The sequence below is a fragment of the Silene latifolia genome, chromosome 3 (assembly GCF_048544455.1).
Source record: "Silene latifolia isolate original U9 population chromosome 3, ASM4854445v1, whole genome shotgun sequence".
In the NCBI taxonomy this organism is placed as follows: Eukaryota; Viridiplantae; Streptophyta; class Magnoliopsida; order Caryophyllales; family Caryophyllaceae; genus Silene; species Silene latifolia.
The window spans coordinates 41,762,262-41,782,136 of NC_133528.1; the positions used below are offsets into that span (position 1 = coordinate 41,762,262).

Here is a 19,875-nt window from a genome sequence, read left to right on the forward strand (position 1 = left end):
ATGTTGACCGGAGTTATGTGATATAAAAGTAAGGAATCGTCAAGATGTATGATACTATCATGAGGATGTTAGTTAATGGTTATAGAGGAATTTCGGGACAACATGATTAGTCTTGAGTTTTGAGGAATTCAGGAAAGTAAGAAGTTGGTAGAATATCTGCATGATATAAGATTTTGGTGGAGATTTAGATGATGATACAGTTAAGAATAGTATTGGGAAGAATGTTGAAGTAATTTTGTTGATGGATTTGATGTTCGTTATTTGGGATGTTAACCAAAGATAGGAAAGAAATCGTGATATTTAGAGATGAGTGTAAGAGGTTTGATGTCCGGACAGAGGTAGTGTTATGGTTTGTGACTAGTGGTTAAGGGTGATGGTATGTTAGAAAGGTAACAATTCTAAAGAGGTTGATTTTGCGGAGACCAGATTGATATGTATAGTTGTGAGAGAGTATAAGATGTGGTTATATGAGGCGGTTGTTAGTAGTTGAGTATTAATAGTATGGTTACATTTGGCAGGGGGTGATGGATATGCGAATGGGAGAATATGTTATGAGAGGCATATGAGTTAAGCTCGGGTGACAGGTAACCTTTGTTGAGTGGTAACTTACGTGATCAGGATTGACTGGTTGGATGTGATTACGGGTCTGTGATATATATAAATGTTTGTGTGAGGTTTTGACCTCGCAAGAAGTGGTATGGTGTGATCATTATAAAGTTATATTTGAATGTTCTGTAATGCATGTTGGGTACACTAATCTAATTGAATGATAATTCAAAAAGGTAATAATTTGAGTGATCTGGCGTGACTGGTTATACTTGTATGCATTCATGATATATGTTATTCCGTGATATGGTAAGGGGATGATATTCATGAGGTTATTATCTGTTTAATCCATATAATAAGTTGCATTGTGATTTAGTAAAGTGGATTTGAGTAAGTTTTTCTTGTCCGAGAAGTTATGTTGAGTCAGTGTTTATGGGATGGTGTAAGTTGTGTTGACTATCGATGTGGTTGTGGTGCCTCAGGTGGTGATTCGGGCACGGTATCTAGTGTTGTGATGCGGGTATTTTCGCGCTGCGGTGTGGTTGTTGGTGGCGGTGTTGCGATGCCGTCACCGGTTGTGGTGGAGTAGGCGGTATGATTATGATTCGAGTTTCGAAAGTACATACCAGTTACACATAAATTGTTGTTTTGTTTGATGTTGCTTCCTGTGAGTTTCAGTTTGTACCGATAGACAGTTGTTTTGTTTATTAATGTTTCTTATCAGTTAAGTTTTGGAATGAGGGTAGAGTATGATATGAAAGAGAGTTGTATATGTTTTCGTTGTTGTCATGATATAGTGATATTCTGTTGATGGGACATAGTTGTGAGAAGTTGTTACAATAATTTTGATCTTGTTTTAAGATGAGGCATCGGTAGTCATAGTCATGGCAAGTGATTCGTGGAACATGTGTTGTAATGATCTGAAAGCGGCAGGTGGTTCATAATCTTTGGTTGAGACAGTGAGTGTAGGATATTGGGAATTGGTGTCATGTTAAGTTATGTATGAGTTTTGCGGTAATGAAAGAAAAGAACTCGAGAATCTAGTGTGAGTGTATGTAACAAGTGTGGATCGTGAGTTATGCTGTTGACGATGGGAGATTTATATAGTTTATATAGAGAGGTATGTCCTGTTGCGGTAATGTGGAAGAGTTGAAGTTTCGGGTTAAGCTAAAGATTTTGAGGTATAGGTTAGGTGGTGTGACGAGTGAATTGAAGTATGAGAATTGTTTAAGTAAGAGAGCCTTGTATACATGCATGGCGAGTGTTTAGAGTATAGGTGGTTATCTATGATATGTGATGATGATGAGAATAATGAGAAGATATAACTAAGGATATAGTATTAGTAAGTTATTAGTAAGTTACGAGGACGTAACATTTATCTTAAGAGGAGTAGGATGCGACAAAGAGAGTTTAATGGTTGTATAGGTTGTAGTCGATTTGGAAGTTTGAGTCTTGATGTAGAATAAAAGATGGATTCGTGTTGTGGTTGATTTTGTTAAAGGCCATGGTCGTGCTTGTAGTAGTGTGATGTTTAGGAGTGTGAGAATATTTCACTAGTGTTGACAGTTGGATGATGAGGTTATGAGTGTGAGTAAACTTCGAGGACGAAGTTCCTTTTAAGGGTGGTAGAATGTAACATTCCGTTTGATGTCTATGAGTGTCTTGATATTGGATTTGGTAGTGGATGATATATTATTTAGCTAGCAGCGTTAGAGGATGGTAGTTGGTAGTGTATGGAGTTAGTGTCGGGAGAGTTTATGATGTAGTTGATACGACATCGTGAGCGATGTGTGGAGGTAGGAATAGTTGGTGGAGTTGGTGTTAAGAGTTCATGGTTTCATGTTTTATAAGTTGGGGTTTTGTTTTGAGTTCTTAGTAGCTTTGTTGCGTCTTGACCGAGTTAGTATGTTCGTTTTTATGTATGGGTTGAACTTCGGGGACGAAGTTCTTTTTAAGGAGGGAAGACTGTAATACTACGGTTTTATGAGTCTCTGGGTACTCTATCGAGTGGGCCTTACTCTGTCGAGTAAAGGTGGTTTGCAGTTTAAAATAGTTTCTGACCTGATGGGTACTCGATCGAGTAACCTTGATACTCGATCGAGTAAGGGGGCACTCGATCGAGTACCTCAGCTACTCGATCGAGTAGCCGGTTTACGGGGTGCTGATTTGTCGGGTTTTGTTAATAATGCGATTGAATATATAAACAACTCCGTCACTTCCTTAATACATTTTATCAAACCTAATTACGTTCAAAGAGAAAACAAACTACGTCTTCGCATCAATCACATTATTGACAAATCCCGGAGCTTGAGAGGTCGGATTTCATCGTTCTTTACATCTTTGTGATCCTTGCGTCGAGGGAGGAGGATTCGTAGAAGAGGAATTTTGATACAGCTGTTGAGACCGTCTGATTGTGTTGCTGTTCCAGGTAGGGTTTCCCTACTCAGTATTAGTTACATAATGCGTGGTGATTGTGCTGTAATTAGTGCTTGTTGAGTGGTTTCGTGACGGTTGTTGATTGATTGTTGTTGATGGATGTGATTGTTTGTCTCTGGTTCTCGAGATGTGTTCTCGGCTGAGTGGAGTCACTTGCGGGAGTGGCTTCACGGCCTGGTTTCGCCCTCCGTGGAACCCGCCACGGGAGGGGATGTGCACATTAATGGGACAGGGTTATCGCTCGGTATGATGAGCGGGGCTCAGGTGGGAACGGCTGTGGTCCCCCACTGGCAGGGCTGGTCCAGTGGACAGTCGGTGATGGAGATTGATTGGAGTGGGTGTGATTGTGTGTGTGACCGTTTGAGCTGTGTTGTTTGTTGTGTTGTTGGTTTATATAAATTGTGTGATTAGTACTGACCCCGTTTAAATGTTTTAAAAACTGTGGTGATCCATTCGAGGGTGGTGAGCAGTTATTGAGCAGGTATGATATGACGCGTATGGGATAGCTGGGATGAGTCATCACGTGGCAGTTAGAAGGCTTCCGCTGTGTCAGACGATGTTTTATAGCTTTGATAGTTTTAGCAGTAGACCGTCTGAGAAACTTGTATTTCTTTTTATCAGTTTTGTGGTTGTTATGTAATCACTTTATTTTTTTGATAAAATGTGAGTATATATATATCAAAAATAGGATTTACATGGAATGCAAATCCTTAGTTACATAAGGTTCTTATGGCATAGCCAAGATACATCATTAGCACTCAAATTCTCCCTCCCTCTTCCTCTAATTCTAGCTTTCACACCATCATTTATCTGCAAGGCAACCTGTCTAGGATGCAACAAAACCATATCATTCCTGCACTTGTTCCTCTGGAACCAGATAGAATAGAGAGTCCCCAAGAACAAAGCAATCTGAACTCCTCTCTGGACAACTGTACCTCCTCTATTAGCCCACCACACTAGATCAACTGCCAGAGGAAAGCTGCACCCAGTGATCTGCTGCATAGCCATCATCACACGTCTGATGTACTGGCAATCAAAGAAGAGATGAGCCAAGGACTCATTAGCCGACGACCACATAAATGCAATGCAGGCATCAACATCCATCCCATATGTTAACAGCTTATCCACAGTATTTAGAGCTTCATGTGCCACTAACCATCCCATGAACTGATGCTTAGGTAGTGCCCAACTGTTCCAGACAGCTTTACTCCAGTAAGCAGGAGGACTAGCATTCCTGAGCCACTCATAACAACCACTAGGAGTGTACCCCGTGGGTTGAACCACCCATACCCCATCCACAAAGCCATGAAGTAATTCCTGCTTAACCTTACAGATCCTTCTCCAAACCCAGCTTGAGTTAGTTGAAGGACTGTACTCAAATCAGTCTCTCCCTCTGAGATAGTTACATTGTACCTACTGTACCCAAAGGGAGTCTCTCTTCTCTGCAATCCAGTTCACCAGACGACCCACCATTGCTTTGTTCCATACCTCCTGATCCTTCAGACCCAATCCTCCTTCTTCCTTAGGCTTGCAAATTTTTTCCCAAGCCACTAAAGGAACCCTCCTATATTCTGTACCATTTTCCCATAGAAAATTTCTACAGAAGGCTTCTATATTCTTAATGATGCCCTTGGGGAGGACAAACATCGAGGCCCAATAAGAGTGCAGGGTGTTTAGGACAGATTTGATCAACACAAGCCTGCCAGCATAAGAGAACTTTCTTGCTCCATAGTTATGAATCCTTGCACAAATTTTCTCAATGAGACAAGCACAATCAGATATCTTAAGTCTTGTAGTTTGGATAGGCATACCCAAGTATTTGAATGGGAGAGCACCTTCAGTAAAGCCTGATATCTTTAAGATATCAGTCTTAATGTGATCAGGCACTCCTCTAAAGTAAGCATTGGATTTAGCAGGACTGATTTTGAGGCCAGATGCTTTTGAGAAGGTGGAAAAGGACTGTAAAAGCAGCATCATAGAGGTAGTGTCACCTTTACTGAACAGCAACACATCATCAGCAAACATCAGGCAGGCCAATCTTTGAGTTTTGCACATTGGATGGAAATGAAAGTCATATTTAAAAGCTGCATATTTCAATGTTCTGGTTAGATACTCTATACACAGGGTAAAGAGGAGGGGGGAGAGTGGATCCCCTTGTCTAAGCCCTCTCTTGCCCTGAAAGAAGCCAAACATATCCCCATTGAGAGATAATGAGAAGGAGGCAGTGGTCACACACTGCATAATCATGCTATGGAAGCCATTGGGAACTTTCAGCATCCTCAGTAACTGCTCCACAAATTGCCATTCCACTGTATCATATGCCTTCTGCAGGTCAATTTTAAATAAGCATCTGGGTGAAGCATTTGGTCTCTCATACAACCTTATAAGATCTTGGCATATTAGTATATTCTCCTGAATACTCCTGTTTTGAATGAATGCACCCTGATTTTGGTCCACAATATTTGGTAGCACTCCTGCAAGCCTATTACATAGCAATTTAGATATGATCTTGTACACAACATTGCAACATGCTATAGGCCTGAACTGAGTAACATTCTGAGGTCTCTCACACTTTGGTATCAAGGTGAGAGTGGTGGCATTGATTTGTGTCAGTAATCTCTTCTGAGTGAAGAAGTCCTGAACTGCTCCAATCACTTCTCCCCCTACCTCTCCCCATGCATCCTTAAAGAACTTACTCGTGTACCCGTCTGGTCCAGGTGATTTAATATCAGGTATACTGAATAGTGCATCTCTAATCTCCTTCCCACTGACAGGTCTCATCAAGGATGCATAATCATCTGAACTGCACACAGGTCCCTGCTCAATTATCCTTTTATGAACCTTGCTAATAGTCTGACTGGTGCCAAGCAGTCCTTCATAATAGTCCAGGAATGCAGCTTGAATTTGATCAGGGGTATCACATACCCTCCCAGCAGTATCCTCAATACTAAATACCTTGTTCCTATGGTTTCTCTGCTTAAGCAATCCATGAAAGAAGGCACTATTTGAGTCCCCATCTTGTACCCATTTATGCTTTGCCTTTTGAGCTAGATAACTATCTCTAGCAGCAGATAGCTCTTTCAGACTGGCAGTAGCTTCTGATTCAAGAGCTCTCTTCTGCATATCTGATGGATCTTTACCTAGCTGCTCTTGTAGCTCCTCTATCTGCTTCTGTTTGATATCAGCTGCTTGTTCAATGTCACTAAATTTCTCCCTGTTCAGTTGCTTTAATGCAGGTTTCAGCAGCTTCAATTTCTTAACAAGCTTAAACATTGGAGTCCCATCTATTCTAGACTGCCAGGTATTCCTCACAATAAGAATGAACTCCTTGGATCCACCCCACATATTGAAATACTTGAAGCATTTCTTGCCCTGCACTTGCTTGTTGCTACTCACAATACAAGGAGTATGATCATACAAACCCTCTGGAAGAAAGTGGGCATACAAATCTTTCAGATGATCACACCAGTCCTTATTGATCAAAACCCTATCCAATCTGCTATATATCCTCTCCTCAGACTGTTGTTTGTTATTCCAAGTATATAGGGCACCAGTAGCTGCTATGTCCAAGACACCACAGTCAGCTACACAGTCCCTAAATGGCTCCATTTCAGAGTGAGGCACATTTCCACCAACTCTCTCATATGCTGCCAATACACAATTGAAATCACCTGCTATAGCCCATGGTCCAACAATAGTCCCTGCAATTCTCCTCAAGTGTCCCCAAAGAGGAGCTCTATCATTAACACCATTGAAGGCATACACCATTGTCAGATAGAAAACAGTCTTACTCACTAAGGATTCTACCTTCATATGGATGAATTGAGCATTGTATTCCAAAAAATGGACCCTAAAAGATCTAGGCTGCCAAAGAATCCAAATCCTACCTCCATTGTGATAACCACTATTAGTAGATATACTCCAATTATTAAAATTATTTACAACTTTATGAAAAGCTTTGCTCTTTATTTTTGTTTCTAGTAAGCCAAAAAGACCTACTCCTTTATTTTGCAAAAAGAAATTAATAGCCTTCTGTTTACCAACTCTATTCATTCCCCTAACATTCCAGAACCCTATACTATCCATTAGATAAAATAAGAGGGTTACCACTACCATTTCATTTTTTTGACTTTACCAGGTGACCTAAGTACCTCTTTATATGAATGTGCACCAAAAGTCTCCCTACTATACCCATTCTTCTCATTCTCCTGCTCACTATCTCCCCTTCTCAGTAACACCAATCTCTTGACTGGGGTCTTAGGCAACTTGGAAGGAGAGGAAATAGCCTTGCTAGGAACCACTTGCATTTCTGATGTTGTGATCGTGTGATTGGCATTCTTCACAACTGGTCTCCATACCTTCTTAGTCACTTTCTTCTCCTTAACCATTTTGTCTTTCCTACACTGTTCCTAATCATGCCCCATGCCTTGACATTTCAAACATTTGATAGGCTTCCACTCATATTCAATGTCAACTTGATTTACTAACCCATGCTCATCCTAGAATGCTATTTTGGCTGGCAACTCCTGATCAACTACCAACTCTACCATGACCCGAGCAAACCCCAGTCTGGTTCTTTCCTCAGTAGCTGTATCATTCTTGACATATTTACCTACAATGCCTGCAATTTTTGGTAACCCCTTGCCCCGAGAACTCGGAGGCACTGTGCGAGTCTTATCCACGCAGGAACACATTTCACATCCTCTTTAGTCATCTCCATGTCTCTCTCCCATGCTTTCACAATCATTGGTTTGTTATCAAAAAGATAGTGTCCTGATGCAAGGACCTTCTCTTTCATTTCCATCGTTTTAAACCTAACCAGGAATATCCCATTAGGCAAAAAAGAAATCTTGTCTATATTATACCTCGTCCAAATTCTCCTTATGAAACCTTCAACTATATCCCATGGTGGATTGGCTCCCAAGATAAAACAAACAACAGCCTGCTGCCAATACTCTATTTCATCTGCAACATCCTCCTGATCCAACTGCAACATCTCCTCACTCCCTGTTTCAGGGACAAGTTCTGGAGTAGCAATACTCTGTTCTTCAGTCTCCTTTTCCTCCTCGCTCTCAATAACTTCGTTCTCATCCTCTTCTTCTTGTTCTGATTCAGTATCAGTCTCTACAACAAGCTCTGGTATCCCTACCACATCATGAATGTTCTTTGTTTTCCCTTCCAACTCGACATTAGGTCCATTCATCACATTATTAGGGCTTTCTGAAACCTCCTGTTCTTCTACTATTTCCTCCGAATTCTTCACCTCAGACGTTGGGGGGATGCTCCTCCCACGTAGAGTCATCTCTCTTTGTCTCTGTTGAATTGATTTCCTGGCCATGGCACAGCATCAATGGCGGCATAGCATGCCGTGCATGGCTTCTCTCAGTTTTTTTTCTCTCTAGGGTTTTTTTAAAATTGATTATGAAATCACTTTAAACATTATTTACTTTTAAGTATGTTTCGTTATTATCTTATGATTATCATTGCCTCGGGAAACCGAGATGGTAGTACTTCCATGCCTTAAGTGGTCCTGGTAAGGCACTTGGAGTATGGGGGTGTTACACATTGGCATATGAAGCTCCCCGCCGGTGAAAGACTACCCCCCGACTTCTCCTTTAGAAAGGGAGGGATCACCCCGCCCCAAGGCCCAACGGTACACCATCCCGAGTAGCCTTACTTTTGACCTTGACGATGCCACCAAAGAACGGGAGACCCTCCACTACCTTCCTCACCTCGTGCTCCCATTGAGTAAGCTCCCACCTCGTTTCCCCACTCTATGCCTACATCGAGGATGCCCCCACCTTATGCCGAGAACTTTGTCCAAGACCAACCCACCTTTGACTCTAACTATCCCTTGTCGTACCTCATCCACCGAGTGAACACCAACCTTGTGTTGAGAGACATGCACGAGGCGGCTTATAACCAAGGAGTATGACCCGCCTACCGCCCTAGCTTTTGGTCCAGAGACGGAGACACCTCTGGAGTCTTTAAGGCCTATGGAATCCAACCATCGGATTGGGAGTGAAACATCCCTTTTGGGTGTAGGACACCTGCCTGATCCATATATGGGTGATGCCGGGATCTATTTTGGCAATGTCTACCAAGGAGGTAGAAGTGAGACGGGAACACCCGCGGCGGCGGAGGTCATGGACCTTGATGAAGTATGGGAGGAGGCGACTCGTAAGGGACCGGGAGAAGAAGAGGAAAATGAAGAAGAGGAGGGGGAAAGGAGGAGGAGTAAGCGGAAGGAGGAAGCAAGACGCTGAAGAGTCGTTCCGAGTGGGCAAAATGAGTGTCAAGCATTGGCAAGAAGAGAAAACCCTCCAACTAGTGGCAACCTTATGATTCGGGACTCCTTAAGACTTTTCTTATCGTTTGAACTTTGAACAATTTAATTCTCGTGATGTAAACCGGCCATAAGGCCAAGACTAGTGGACCTTGTACGTTAGGATGGTCTGGTAATCACCGTTTGGACTCCATTACATGTATGCTCGACCATAGGAGAACTTGGAGGCCACTAATGGCCGAAAATTTAGACTGCCCAGTGACACTCGGCCGAGTGCCCTCTTCACTCGACCGAGTGGTGGTCCACTCGACCGAGTGACCCCTTCACTCGATTGAGTAGACCAAAAGACAGACCCAGGAAACCTCCTGTGAGGACCCTCACTCGACCGAGTGACACTCCCACTCGAACGAGTGACTTTTACTCGACCGAGTAACTGACGAATTCGCCCGAGTACTAGGGGATTTGGCCATTTCTAGGAATTTTAGACCACCGGTGGGAGTTTGACCTTGATTTTTGGACTATACTGACCTCTTAAGAGTCGAACGACCATAGGAACCCCACACAATAGACTTTTATGAATTATTTACATTTGATCTTGTCATTTTTTTTTGTATGGTATACGAGAATAGCCAAGCTACAATTGATTATATGATAGCGTAAAGTATATGAGAACATGTATGCATTCCGTAATATTAATGGATAAGTAAACAATAATGGCGAGTACATGTCACATGACGAGTATTTAACACTAGTATGAGTAGTAGCGGTTCAATACGATATGTGAATGATATGATGAATATAAAGAGTGGTTGGGCCTAGTCATGAAGAGTATTCATATACATGTATATACATATAGTAATCATACACCTCAAAACCCCATCAAATAGATATCGACCTTGGCCACACATGACATATAGATATAGTGAAACAAGTCAAGATCCTTTGGGAACACAACATTTGACAATAATGGTAGACTACCGGGAGAGTGTCATGTGAGACTTATAGCGAACTTCAGGACGAAGTTCTCTTTTAGGGGGAGTGAATGTAAGAACTCAGAAAATTTAGGAAAGAAAGAGCACGATACGTGAGAAAGTAATGAGAGTGAACAAGAAACTTAGGATACATATGATGTACGTGTGTAACAATAAGAGTGATAATGGCAAGAGAATAAGCCTGAGAGAAGACTGAGGAATAATTGCGAAAGAGAATGAGTGGCGAACTTCGGGGACGAAGTTCATTTTAAGGAGGGAAGATTATAATACTCGGATAATTTGGGACCCACAAAGGACCAAGGGACACGTGAGGGAACCCACATATACTTGGAAGTAAAGGATGACCCCTGCTACGAGACCAAGTAAGACCTAAACTAGACCTAGTAGACTTCCAGTGGACCGAGTAGAACCTCTAGTGGGCCAAGTGAGTTGGAACTCGGTCGAGTGAGGAGTATACTCGACCGAGTGAGTGCCACTCGGTCGAGTGAACCGGTCACTCGGTCGAGTGGCACTGTGTTGTACCCGAGAAATGATATTTCGGGATTTCATCCTATCCAAACCATTATCCTATTCATTCTTCCCATTCTTCCTTCTTACTCTAAAACACTCTCCCCTTCCTCTCTAAATGCTCTATAAACCTTCCCCTTGGCCTTCAAGCTTGGATTGATTAATGGTGGAACACATCTCTTAATTCCCGATCTACCTTTGTAAGTCGAAATCTCACCTTCTTCCTCTTTGTCTTATGTTAATCTCGAATTAGAGTTTACTAAGAGAGATTAATTAGTATTTAGTTGTGTAATATGAGTAATTAGTGACTAATAATAAGGGGTTTTGTGTTGTATTATAGTATAGGGTGATTTTCGATAGTTATTATGTGATTTATGTAGGATGAGACGGTTGTATGAGATGGGTACTTGGTGATTTCGACTAGCTTATGGATTATGCTAAAAGGTAGGTTATCCTACTCGGTTTCAATATTGTGTATGCATATTTGGGTGTCCTTCCTTATTAGTATATTCATGAGTCGGTTGGCATGTCATGTGGTAGTCGAATGGTTGTTATTTATAATATGTGGGATTGAATTCATGAAAGGGTCATATGTTTAATGTTGTCCTTCCATTTGTCATGTATGGTTGTGAATGTGTTGTGTTGGGAGTCTTTGGTGGTGGTACTTGATTATTGAGAAGACGTAACACGGTTCGGAAACCGTCTTACGCTCGGGTCGCCCCTTGGAGCTTCCCTCACCAAGGGGGATGTGCACATTAATGGCTTGAGTCACGGAGGACTCGTGTGGTTGAGGCACGACGTCTGGCAGGGGATCCGGTTGGCTTCCGGACCCGGTACGTCTGGGCGTGTCCCAGTACCTTTGTGTGAGGTGTGGTGTCGTGGGCGTGTCCCTGGCACCGGTGGTTGTGGGTAGGTCTGGGCGTGTCCCGGTGCCGGTATGGTGATTGCATAATCAAGTCTCCTTCACATAATTTGTGTCGTGTCTACACTTATCGAGTCATGCCTTATGTTTGCGTATTGAAACTGACGTTTGTTGTGTCCGTATAAATGTCACCTATTTTCGGGGTGGCCTGTGTCGATCCATATGATATTTCCGATCATATAGGAAGCAGTTGTTAGCCATGGTAGCATGCGGGAGAAGGGACGAGTCGTGATGACATTCGAGTCGATGCATAGTTGATTAGATTAGTATAGTAGTCATGAGTTGTATTATTCATTTCATTTATTCATTTATAGTTATGTAATCCATTAAATACTTTATTTATGTTAATTGTTTCTCAAGTGCGACTCTGATTCACCGCCTCGGGAAATCGAGATGGTAACATCTCCCAATTACCTCGGTCGGGTAAGAAGGGGGTGTTATAGGCAAGGTCTGAGTACTCCATATACGCTTCTATAACCATTTGTCTTTATTCGAATCTGACTACCCATCCATAACCCCATAGTCACCCATCAGTGCTTTATAAGCGGATTTAGCGGTGTATATAGCATTTTTCTCCAAATCCCATATCCACTCATCCTTTATATTATTTCGACTAACACGCATTTTAAGGATACGACTATGCTCAAATGGGAGGAAAAATTTACGTACCTTAAAAGGGTCCTAGCTACTACCATCGGATCTCAGCAAATCTGCTGCTACATAAATGTCGTCATTAGCATCTCCTTTAGGTCACAAAACCATTCGTGACTCCGTCCCCGCTATCCAAGGATCATGCCAAATTCTAGTGCTTAATCTGTTACCAATGCGCTTTCGTAAGCCCAGCCTTAGTACCTCCCTAGCCTCGAAAATACCCTTTAGCTCGGTTTTACTCCAAGCTCGGCCTTCATAAATGAGCAATTAGGAAAATATTTCGCTCCTAACACGGGAACCATCAAACAATTCCGATCCGCTAACATTCGACAAGCTTGTTTTCGTAATAAAGCGAGATTGAATTCATGGAAATGACGAAAACTCAAACCCCCATGACATTTCGGCTGACATAGTTTGGACCAAGCTACCCACAAAATTTTCTTCTTACCATTCTCCGATCCCCACCAAAAAAGAGATACCAAAGTACGAAGCTCGTCGCAAAAATTTGTCGGAAGTTTGACACACTCATCGCATAGGTGAGAATAGATTGGGCAACGACCTTTATCAAGATTTCCCTTCCTGCCTTCGTCAAGAGCATTCCTCGCCATCCTTGCAATTTCCTAAAAAGCTTCTCTCTAATCACCCGAGTTACCACCTATTTCGAGTGACCCACAACAGTCGGCGGCAGACCAAGATACTTGTAGTGCTCATCCACCGCTCTCACCCCAAACCAAATCACAATTTTGGCACGCCTATCAGCCGCGATACACTTTCTAAACGACACCGTGATTTTGTTATAATTTACCAATTACCCCGAAGCTTCTTCATACGTCATAAGAATTTCCTTCACTTTATGGACCTCCGACTCCTTGGCACGAACGAATAGAATACTATCATCCGCAAAAAACAGATGGGACACCATAGGCCAGCCCGACGACACCCTAATCCCTTTGATAGCCCTATCTTCACTTGCTTTACGTAACAAACCAGATAACCCTTCCGCGCACAGAATAAAAAGGTATGGCGACAACGGATCTCCTTGCCTAATCCTTCTACTAGGGTGAAATTCCTTCGTCAGGTTATTAACTTTTAATCGAAAAAAAGGCGGTCGAAACACACTTCATCACAATATTAACCCATCTATTCTCGAAGTCCATCCTCTTCAAAACTCGTTCCAAAAAGGTCCATTCTATCCTATCATACGCCTTCGACATATCCAGCTTAAGAGTCATGCGACCGTCACTGCTTCTTTTATTCTTCATATGATGGAAGAGCTCAAAAGCCACTAATATGTTATCCGAAATCAGCAACCCCACCCCCCCCCCCCCCCCTCCCCTCTCCCCCCTCCGGGATTGATTTTCGGAAACAATATCGCCAAGAAAGATTTTAAGTATATTAGGAAGGACCTTGGAAACGAGTTTGTAAACAACATTACAAAGGCCTATGGGTGGAAATCAACAATTTTGTCTGAGGCCTTCTTCTTAGGAATCAGCACTATTTGGGTTCGATTGAGATCAAGTGGAATTGGTGCCCCCGGAGAATATCAAGCACAATCTTCACAACCAACGGACCAATTATATGTCAATATGTCTGGTAAAATAAGCCATTTATAGTTTCATACTATCTGATCACGGAGCTGTAAGGGGATGCATCTGATTAAGCGATGCAATAATCTCCTCTTCCCTATACTCGGCACTTAGAATAATATTCATCTCATCCGTCATCCGGTCATGCACTAGATCGAGCACACTTTCCTAAAACTGAGGTCTGTTGGACCTAAATAATTGTTTAAAATAATTCGTCGCCACCATCGCAACAACCTACGTCCCCGGATGCTCCCTTCCATCATTGTAATAAGCTTATGAATGTAATTCTTTTTCTTTCTTTGTCCCGCTTTCGTATGAAAATATTTCGTGTTTTTGTCATCTTGGAGCCATACCCTCGAAGGTTGTCGCCAAAATATTTTCTCCTGTTGTAACCATTTAGCAATATGTTCCACAAGATTTTTTCTCTTATTAAGCATCCGGGACTTAACTACCATTCTTCGAACTATTCTTATTTGTAAGTTGTGATGAAAAGTGACTCGTAATATTTCACAACCTCCATTTTTTAACATTATTTTAATCAGATTGTGTGACCTTACAAGCTTGTGATGGCGTAACAAATGAGAGATTGCGTAAATGTTCGGAGGAGTAAAGCAGTGTAGTGGAGTCGCATTATTTTGCAAACCCTAACTCCAAGGACTAAGGAGTAAAACCCTCTTTTAATTTAACTAATCTCGTTCTTCGTCAATGGCGCATTCCCTCTCCTTTTCTCCGGCGAGTACGCAGTTTCGCGGCCAACTACAATCGTTTCATCCTCGCCGGAAAACCTTTACCGTTGCCGGAATTTCACCGTTGCCACAGCTCAAGACTTTTGCTCCACTCACCTTACCTAACATTCACCGGAGATATAATTCTTCGATCGTTGCATTCGCCGCTCCACATGAAGAATCTGTGAGTTTATCATTATTCTCTGTTAATTCAATCTTCCATTTCTGGTTTCTTAATTTTGTTTTCGTTCTCTTTTATGACGCATTTTGAGGAATATTTGCTGTTTATTGATGAATTATGGACCGTATTAGATATTTAATTAGAGTAATTGCGAATTGTTTTGATTGAGGAATTGTTTTCGAGGTTAGATATTAGTTGGTGATGAAATTAGTGACAGTGTTGGTTGGGGTAGGGGAAGCAGTGGGGGGAGGCAGATTTCGAGGTTTGAGGCTAAATTCTAGTACAAAAGTTAGGAGTGGTGTTAGCGGCGGCTAGTAATAGTGCAATATTGTAACCTTAAAAATAAGCGAATATTTTAATTAACACTACAATGTTTTCATTTCTGAGGGGAGGGGGGATGGGAAGCTTGCTAGCCCCTTGCTCTGCCGCAGGGTGTAAGCTGGTGATTTTGAAGAAATTCATATAAATTGTCGCTTTGTTTCAAAAGAGAGACGGTTTTAGAGTCGATAATTGAGTAGACTGAGAAGTGAGAACCAAATGGGAAAGTTAGTTGGCAGTATTTTTACGATTATGGTGTATTGGAACGTTTTCCTGATTAAGATGTAATGTTTCTCTGATCAATGCTGATGTTAAGTGTTGTAATAGCATGAATAACGTGTGTGTGTTAATGATTTGGGATGGTACATACGACTAATTATGTCTTACTGTTGCATTCTGTCTTTTATGATTCTTTTGATTGCTTTTCCACGTTTTCCCGCTTTGATCCCTGGCTTTCATATTCTAAGATTTCCTATTTGTTTGATCGATTTCTTGAGAAGTCTCAGTCAATATTTAATATGAAGCTACTCACAGACTCCCGTCTTTGCATTTTCATTCTGTTTTGGGCATTGTGTTTGCACTAAGCAGCTACCAACAAGTTATATATTATTATTTTCTAAAATGTACGCAAAATAGATGAATTGCCAATGCTTAAGGATTGTGTTTCTCTGATAATAAGGACGTGGAACTTTTTGAGAGATGAACATTATGCACATATATCTCCTACTGTAGTGTGCCGCTTAGTCTTAGAATGCACAACGCAACAATGTGCATAATAATGTGTCTCGTTAGTAGCATCTCTGTTGAACATGTCACACCTTTGGCACGCCGAAGCATTCTGGCTAGCACCTTATGGCGTCTTGTGCAAAGGTGTGCCAGATGTGCACTTTTGTAAAGAAAAAAAGAAAAAAAGAAAAAAAGATGCTGTGATTGTGTGGACTCGCTTACCTTGACATTAATGGCATACTAATTATTCAGAAGCCCTCAGAAGGAGAGGTTGAGCAGGAGAAGGACAATTTTGAACAAGCCGGTAAGGCATCTCAGGAAGCTTGGAATCAGGTTTTAGCTTCTTTTAAGGAGCAAGCATTAAAGTTACAAAGTGTGTCCCAAGAAGCATATGAAGTATATTCGAAGAAGGCAGTTGTGGTACTCAAAGAAACCGCTGAGACGTTGAAGATTCAGGCTGATCAGGCAAGTCAAGATTTGTGGGTTATGGCCCAGGAGCTGGGTGAAGATAGTAGGCAGTATCTCACTGTGGCGGCAGAGAACTCCCCTGAACCTGTGAAGGATGTCGTGGAGACATTTGCTTCTGCTGAAGATCTAGATGACGTGTCTAAACTCCAGGATTTCTATGTTGGAATCCCGTATGGTAAGAATTTACTATCAAATTTGAATGAGACATGACTGATGATGTGTAATTGTTTGTGGATGTTAAAAAACTCTTGGACGTAGGCACACACTCAGCCATCATTGTGCTTTCACTTTTTATTTGTCAAAACTCAAAACAGCTTGATTATGTCTTAATTTTGCACAGTTCCTCTATTTGAATGGCTCTTCGTATATTCTTGATTACTTTACAGGGACAATTCTTTCTGCTGGTGGCTTCCTCAACTTCATGATAACTGGAAGCACTTCTGCGCTTAGGTTTGGGGTTATCCTTGGAGGTATTCTGTTGGCCTTGAGTGTATCAAGTCTACGATCTTGGAAGAAAGGGCAGTCTACTGAGAGGGCGTTGAAAGGACAGGCAGGTTAGTTTCGTGAGTGTGTGTTGAAGGGTTATTAATTGCAAAATGTGGTGTTATTAAATAATGTATCAACCTGGGAGGGAAAAAAAGTTGGAGTCCTTTTTTTTTCCAGGAAACTTTTAACATCATGAAATTCTTCCTTTGTTTGCTGCTCAGGGTTTTACCTTACATGATACTCCCTGTAGGTTTTTTGTTTTTTAAATTTTCCCTCATTTTTCAAATTTCTTTCTCAAAATATGGTAAATTGGGCTAAAGGGAAAACATGGAGGGAGTATGTTGCTACTTGCTACATCCCTATCCCAGTTTAGGGGTGCATAAGAAGAAGAGATGAGGATAGTCCCCCTAACCTAACGAGGGAACAATTACCCACCTCCCTCCTAGGGTACTACATTACACTCATACGCAAGTAATAGTTCCTTCTTCACCCTTCACCACTACTGTATCTTTCCCTCACCACCCCCTCTTCTTTGTTTTTTGGCTCCGTAAACCCCGTAAAAATTACTCCCAATACAAGTGAGCCCTTTATGTTCTCTACTAGAAGTATAAACCTTCACCATAATATTTTGTTGGTGTGATAACAAAACATGACTCAAATTCTAACAACCCGAATCTGAACCTAGCTAACTATTTAACCTTCACGAAGGACCTACTTGCCATGTTATATGTTGGTACATGGGGCATGGACTATGTAATGTGTCAAATCAGGGAAGGCAGTTGTTGCCATGTATGACGTGCTAGCTTGTGGTGAATCTTCGTGTAGATGATAGACTCCCAATTCAGGAGAACTTTGAAGCATTAGTATGTTCAGAGGTTTATAAATCCGACCCTCTCTTACCCCTCAATTTGTGGGAGCCCTTGAGGCACTAGGGTAATGTCATTGTTGTATATCTAACTGTTATACAGTGGTGTAATTCTTCAAATTGATTCAATTGTAAGCTCCATGTGTGGTGGTAGCTTGAATGCCTGCTATCTGCTAGCGTTACGCCTCTTGGTTTGGATGCTAGATTTTGTAAAATACTTACATTTGCCTTTACTTTAAGGACATATCTGATTAATGTTCTCACAACATATTTGGTTATGCAGCAATTGCGAGTATTCTGTTCCTAAGAGATATTAGTTTGGTATTTCAGGTTAGGTTTGCCTCTTAATTTGTATAATTCTTCTGATATTTTTTTCTTTGTCTGTGTATCTTGATGCATTAAAACACTGTTGTTTTGTTTCTGCTTCCTATGCAGGGGCTAACTCTTGTTGGATTACTAAAATTAATCATCAGGTATTGACTTCTGGTCATGCTATTACCTTGTTGTGTTCGTTTTCATTGCTAGCATCACTGCAGTTGCGCATACACCTTCTCATACAACAAAAACATTACCCCAATGCCTTAAAGATTCTCCCAAGTGGGGGGTGATGTACACAACATTCCCTTGTGTTAACACATAGAGACTGACAGACTGTCTCTAGATAACCTCTAATGAAAGTTTCATGATTTTTTTTTTTTTATCAAATGCCCGTTACTCCACAACAAGAAATCATGCTGCTTGAAGTGCTATTAGTTTAGCGGTCATTTTGCCTTCTTACATAATAATCCTGAGGTAAAGAATAGTAAGTCTTCGGCTTAGTTGGCTCAACCATAAATTCCTTTTTATTTTGGGGAAAATGTTTCCTTTACCTCTGAAAACAATGATTACCAGTATTCACCCGTCGTCTTCCTTGTCCCTCCAATATATTTTCAAAAGAAGAATAATGCTATCTAAAAGTTGTACCATTTGATTAATAAAAAGCCTCTATGCGCATGACCAAATTGTGGAATGTGGAAGTTTCGAATCAAGCTAAACCATAGTAGGTATAGCCGTCTAGGTGTAAAACTGATAGCCATCCCATCTTTCCTGGACTAAACATGTTTTTTCTGTTTCGATCTGTTCTCTTTTTCATTGCAACTGCAATTAAATACCCTTCAAAAGTAGAAATTCCTAGCTTAGTTAAGAGTGCCCTATTTTTTGTGCAGTGGTGTCGTCGCAGCTTTCTTTGTGTATCGGATCATCTATGGCAATCCCGAGAGTCGGCCTTGGATTGACGGGGAGGCAAGTAGCTGAAGCATGAATGGAATGTGTCTTATGTAACATACTCCATAATATGATGGATCCAGCATATTTGGATACAAAAAAAGAAATCTGATCGGTATGTATTACTGTCATCCGAAAGAGGAAGATCGCTGAAAGTGTGGTGTATTAGAGGCAAATTTCCTACTCAACCATCTGCCTCGTTCATTAGTTTAGGCTAAATTGTTCAAATTGTAGGATTTGTAGTTTTATCAATAAGCGGAGTGCTCCATGTTTGCCGCCTTTGGAGCCTAGTGATCTAGTATTGATCTGTTTAATGTTTGAAAAAAAGAAAAAAAATATTTTGTAACAAGGTTGAACTTCTAGCTATGTTGATTTCTTTCATGTTTGAAGAAGGATTAGTTTTGTGTGATATGTTGGACTTCGGACATATCCTGCACTAATATGAACTCTGGCGTGGTTCGAATCCACATACGATGGGTGATGTCGTTTGTCAGTGTCGGCAGAAGCCAAACTGCTTGATAACCTACCTTAGGACCATCGAAGTTGTGCAACTCAAACCCACACGGCTTATGAAGAACTGGAACTGAAAGCATATGAACAGAACTCAATTGAAATTCAATCCAACTTGATCTGTGCATTAGCCATCACCTTATGATACATCCTGGTTACTTCTCCAAACTGACCTGTTCTATAACCTGTTTCACAACTCACGCCCGGTGTTAGCCCAACTGAAATAGTAACCCGATATAACATTTTAGACTGATCGGTTACTTAAATTTACTAACCTGCAGCAATAAATCAATGGCAACAAGGTATTTGGACGTGTTAGTCTATTATATTTGTATTTCTGAAGAACAATTGGCAATCTCAGACAGCATAATATTTCAGTGGTATTTGGACGTGTTTATTACATACGG

General features: G+C 41.3%; 1 protein-coding gene across 4 annotated transcripts; it reads left to right on the forward strand.

The window, feature by feature from the left end:
• Nucleotides 1-14,462: 14,462 nt before the first annotated feature.
• On the forward strand, nucleotides 14,463-19,367 carry LOC141647579 (protein FATTY ACID EXPORT 3, chloroplastic-like). Of its 4 annotated transcripts, none has more exons than XM_074455822.1 (6): nucleotides 14,463-14,835; nucleotides 16,129-16,519; nucleotides 16,731-16,898; nucleotides 17,979-18,025; nucleotides 18,131-18,168; nucleotides 18,901-19,367. In XM_074455822.1, the coding sequence occupies exons 1-6, from the start codon at nucleotides 14,632-14,634 to the stop codon at nucleotides 18,986-18,988; spliced, it is 936 nt and encodes a 311-aa protein (XP_074311923.1). In that variant the 5' UTR covers nucleotides 14,463-14,631; the 3' UTR covers nucleotides 18,989-19,367. The 4 variants fall into 4 exon arrangements, with proteins under 4 accessions (XP_074311923.1, XP_074311924.1, XP_074311926.1 ...); XM_074455823.1 differs by having other exon boundaries at nucleotides 14,490-14,835; nucleotides 16,132-16,519; XM_074455825.1 differs by lacking the exon at nucleotides 18,131-18,168 and having other exon boundaries at nucleotides 14,499-14,835; nucleotides 16,132-16,519; nucleotides 17,979-18,046; nucleotides 18,870-19,367.
• The last annotated feature ends 508 nt before the right edge of the window (nucleotides 19,368-19,875 follow it).

Bases quoted from the DNA above. Each gene is read 5' to 3' on its own strand.
- LOC141647579 (XM_074455822.1), top strand. From the start codon at position 14,632: ATGGCGCATTCCCTCTCCTTTTCTCCGGCGAGTACGCAGTTTCGCGGC. The intron at 14,836-16,128 runs GTGAGTTTATCA...CTAATTATTCAG, and splicing joins CCGCTCCACATGAAGAATCT to AAGCCCTCAGAAGGAGAGGT. The intron at 16,899-17,978 runs GTTAGTTTCGTG...TTGGTTATGCAG, and splicing joins GGCGTTGAAAGGACAGGCAG to CAATTGCGAGTATTCTGTTC.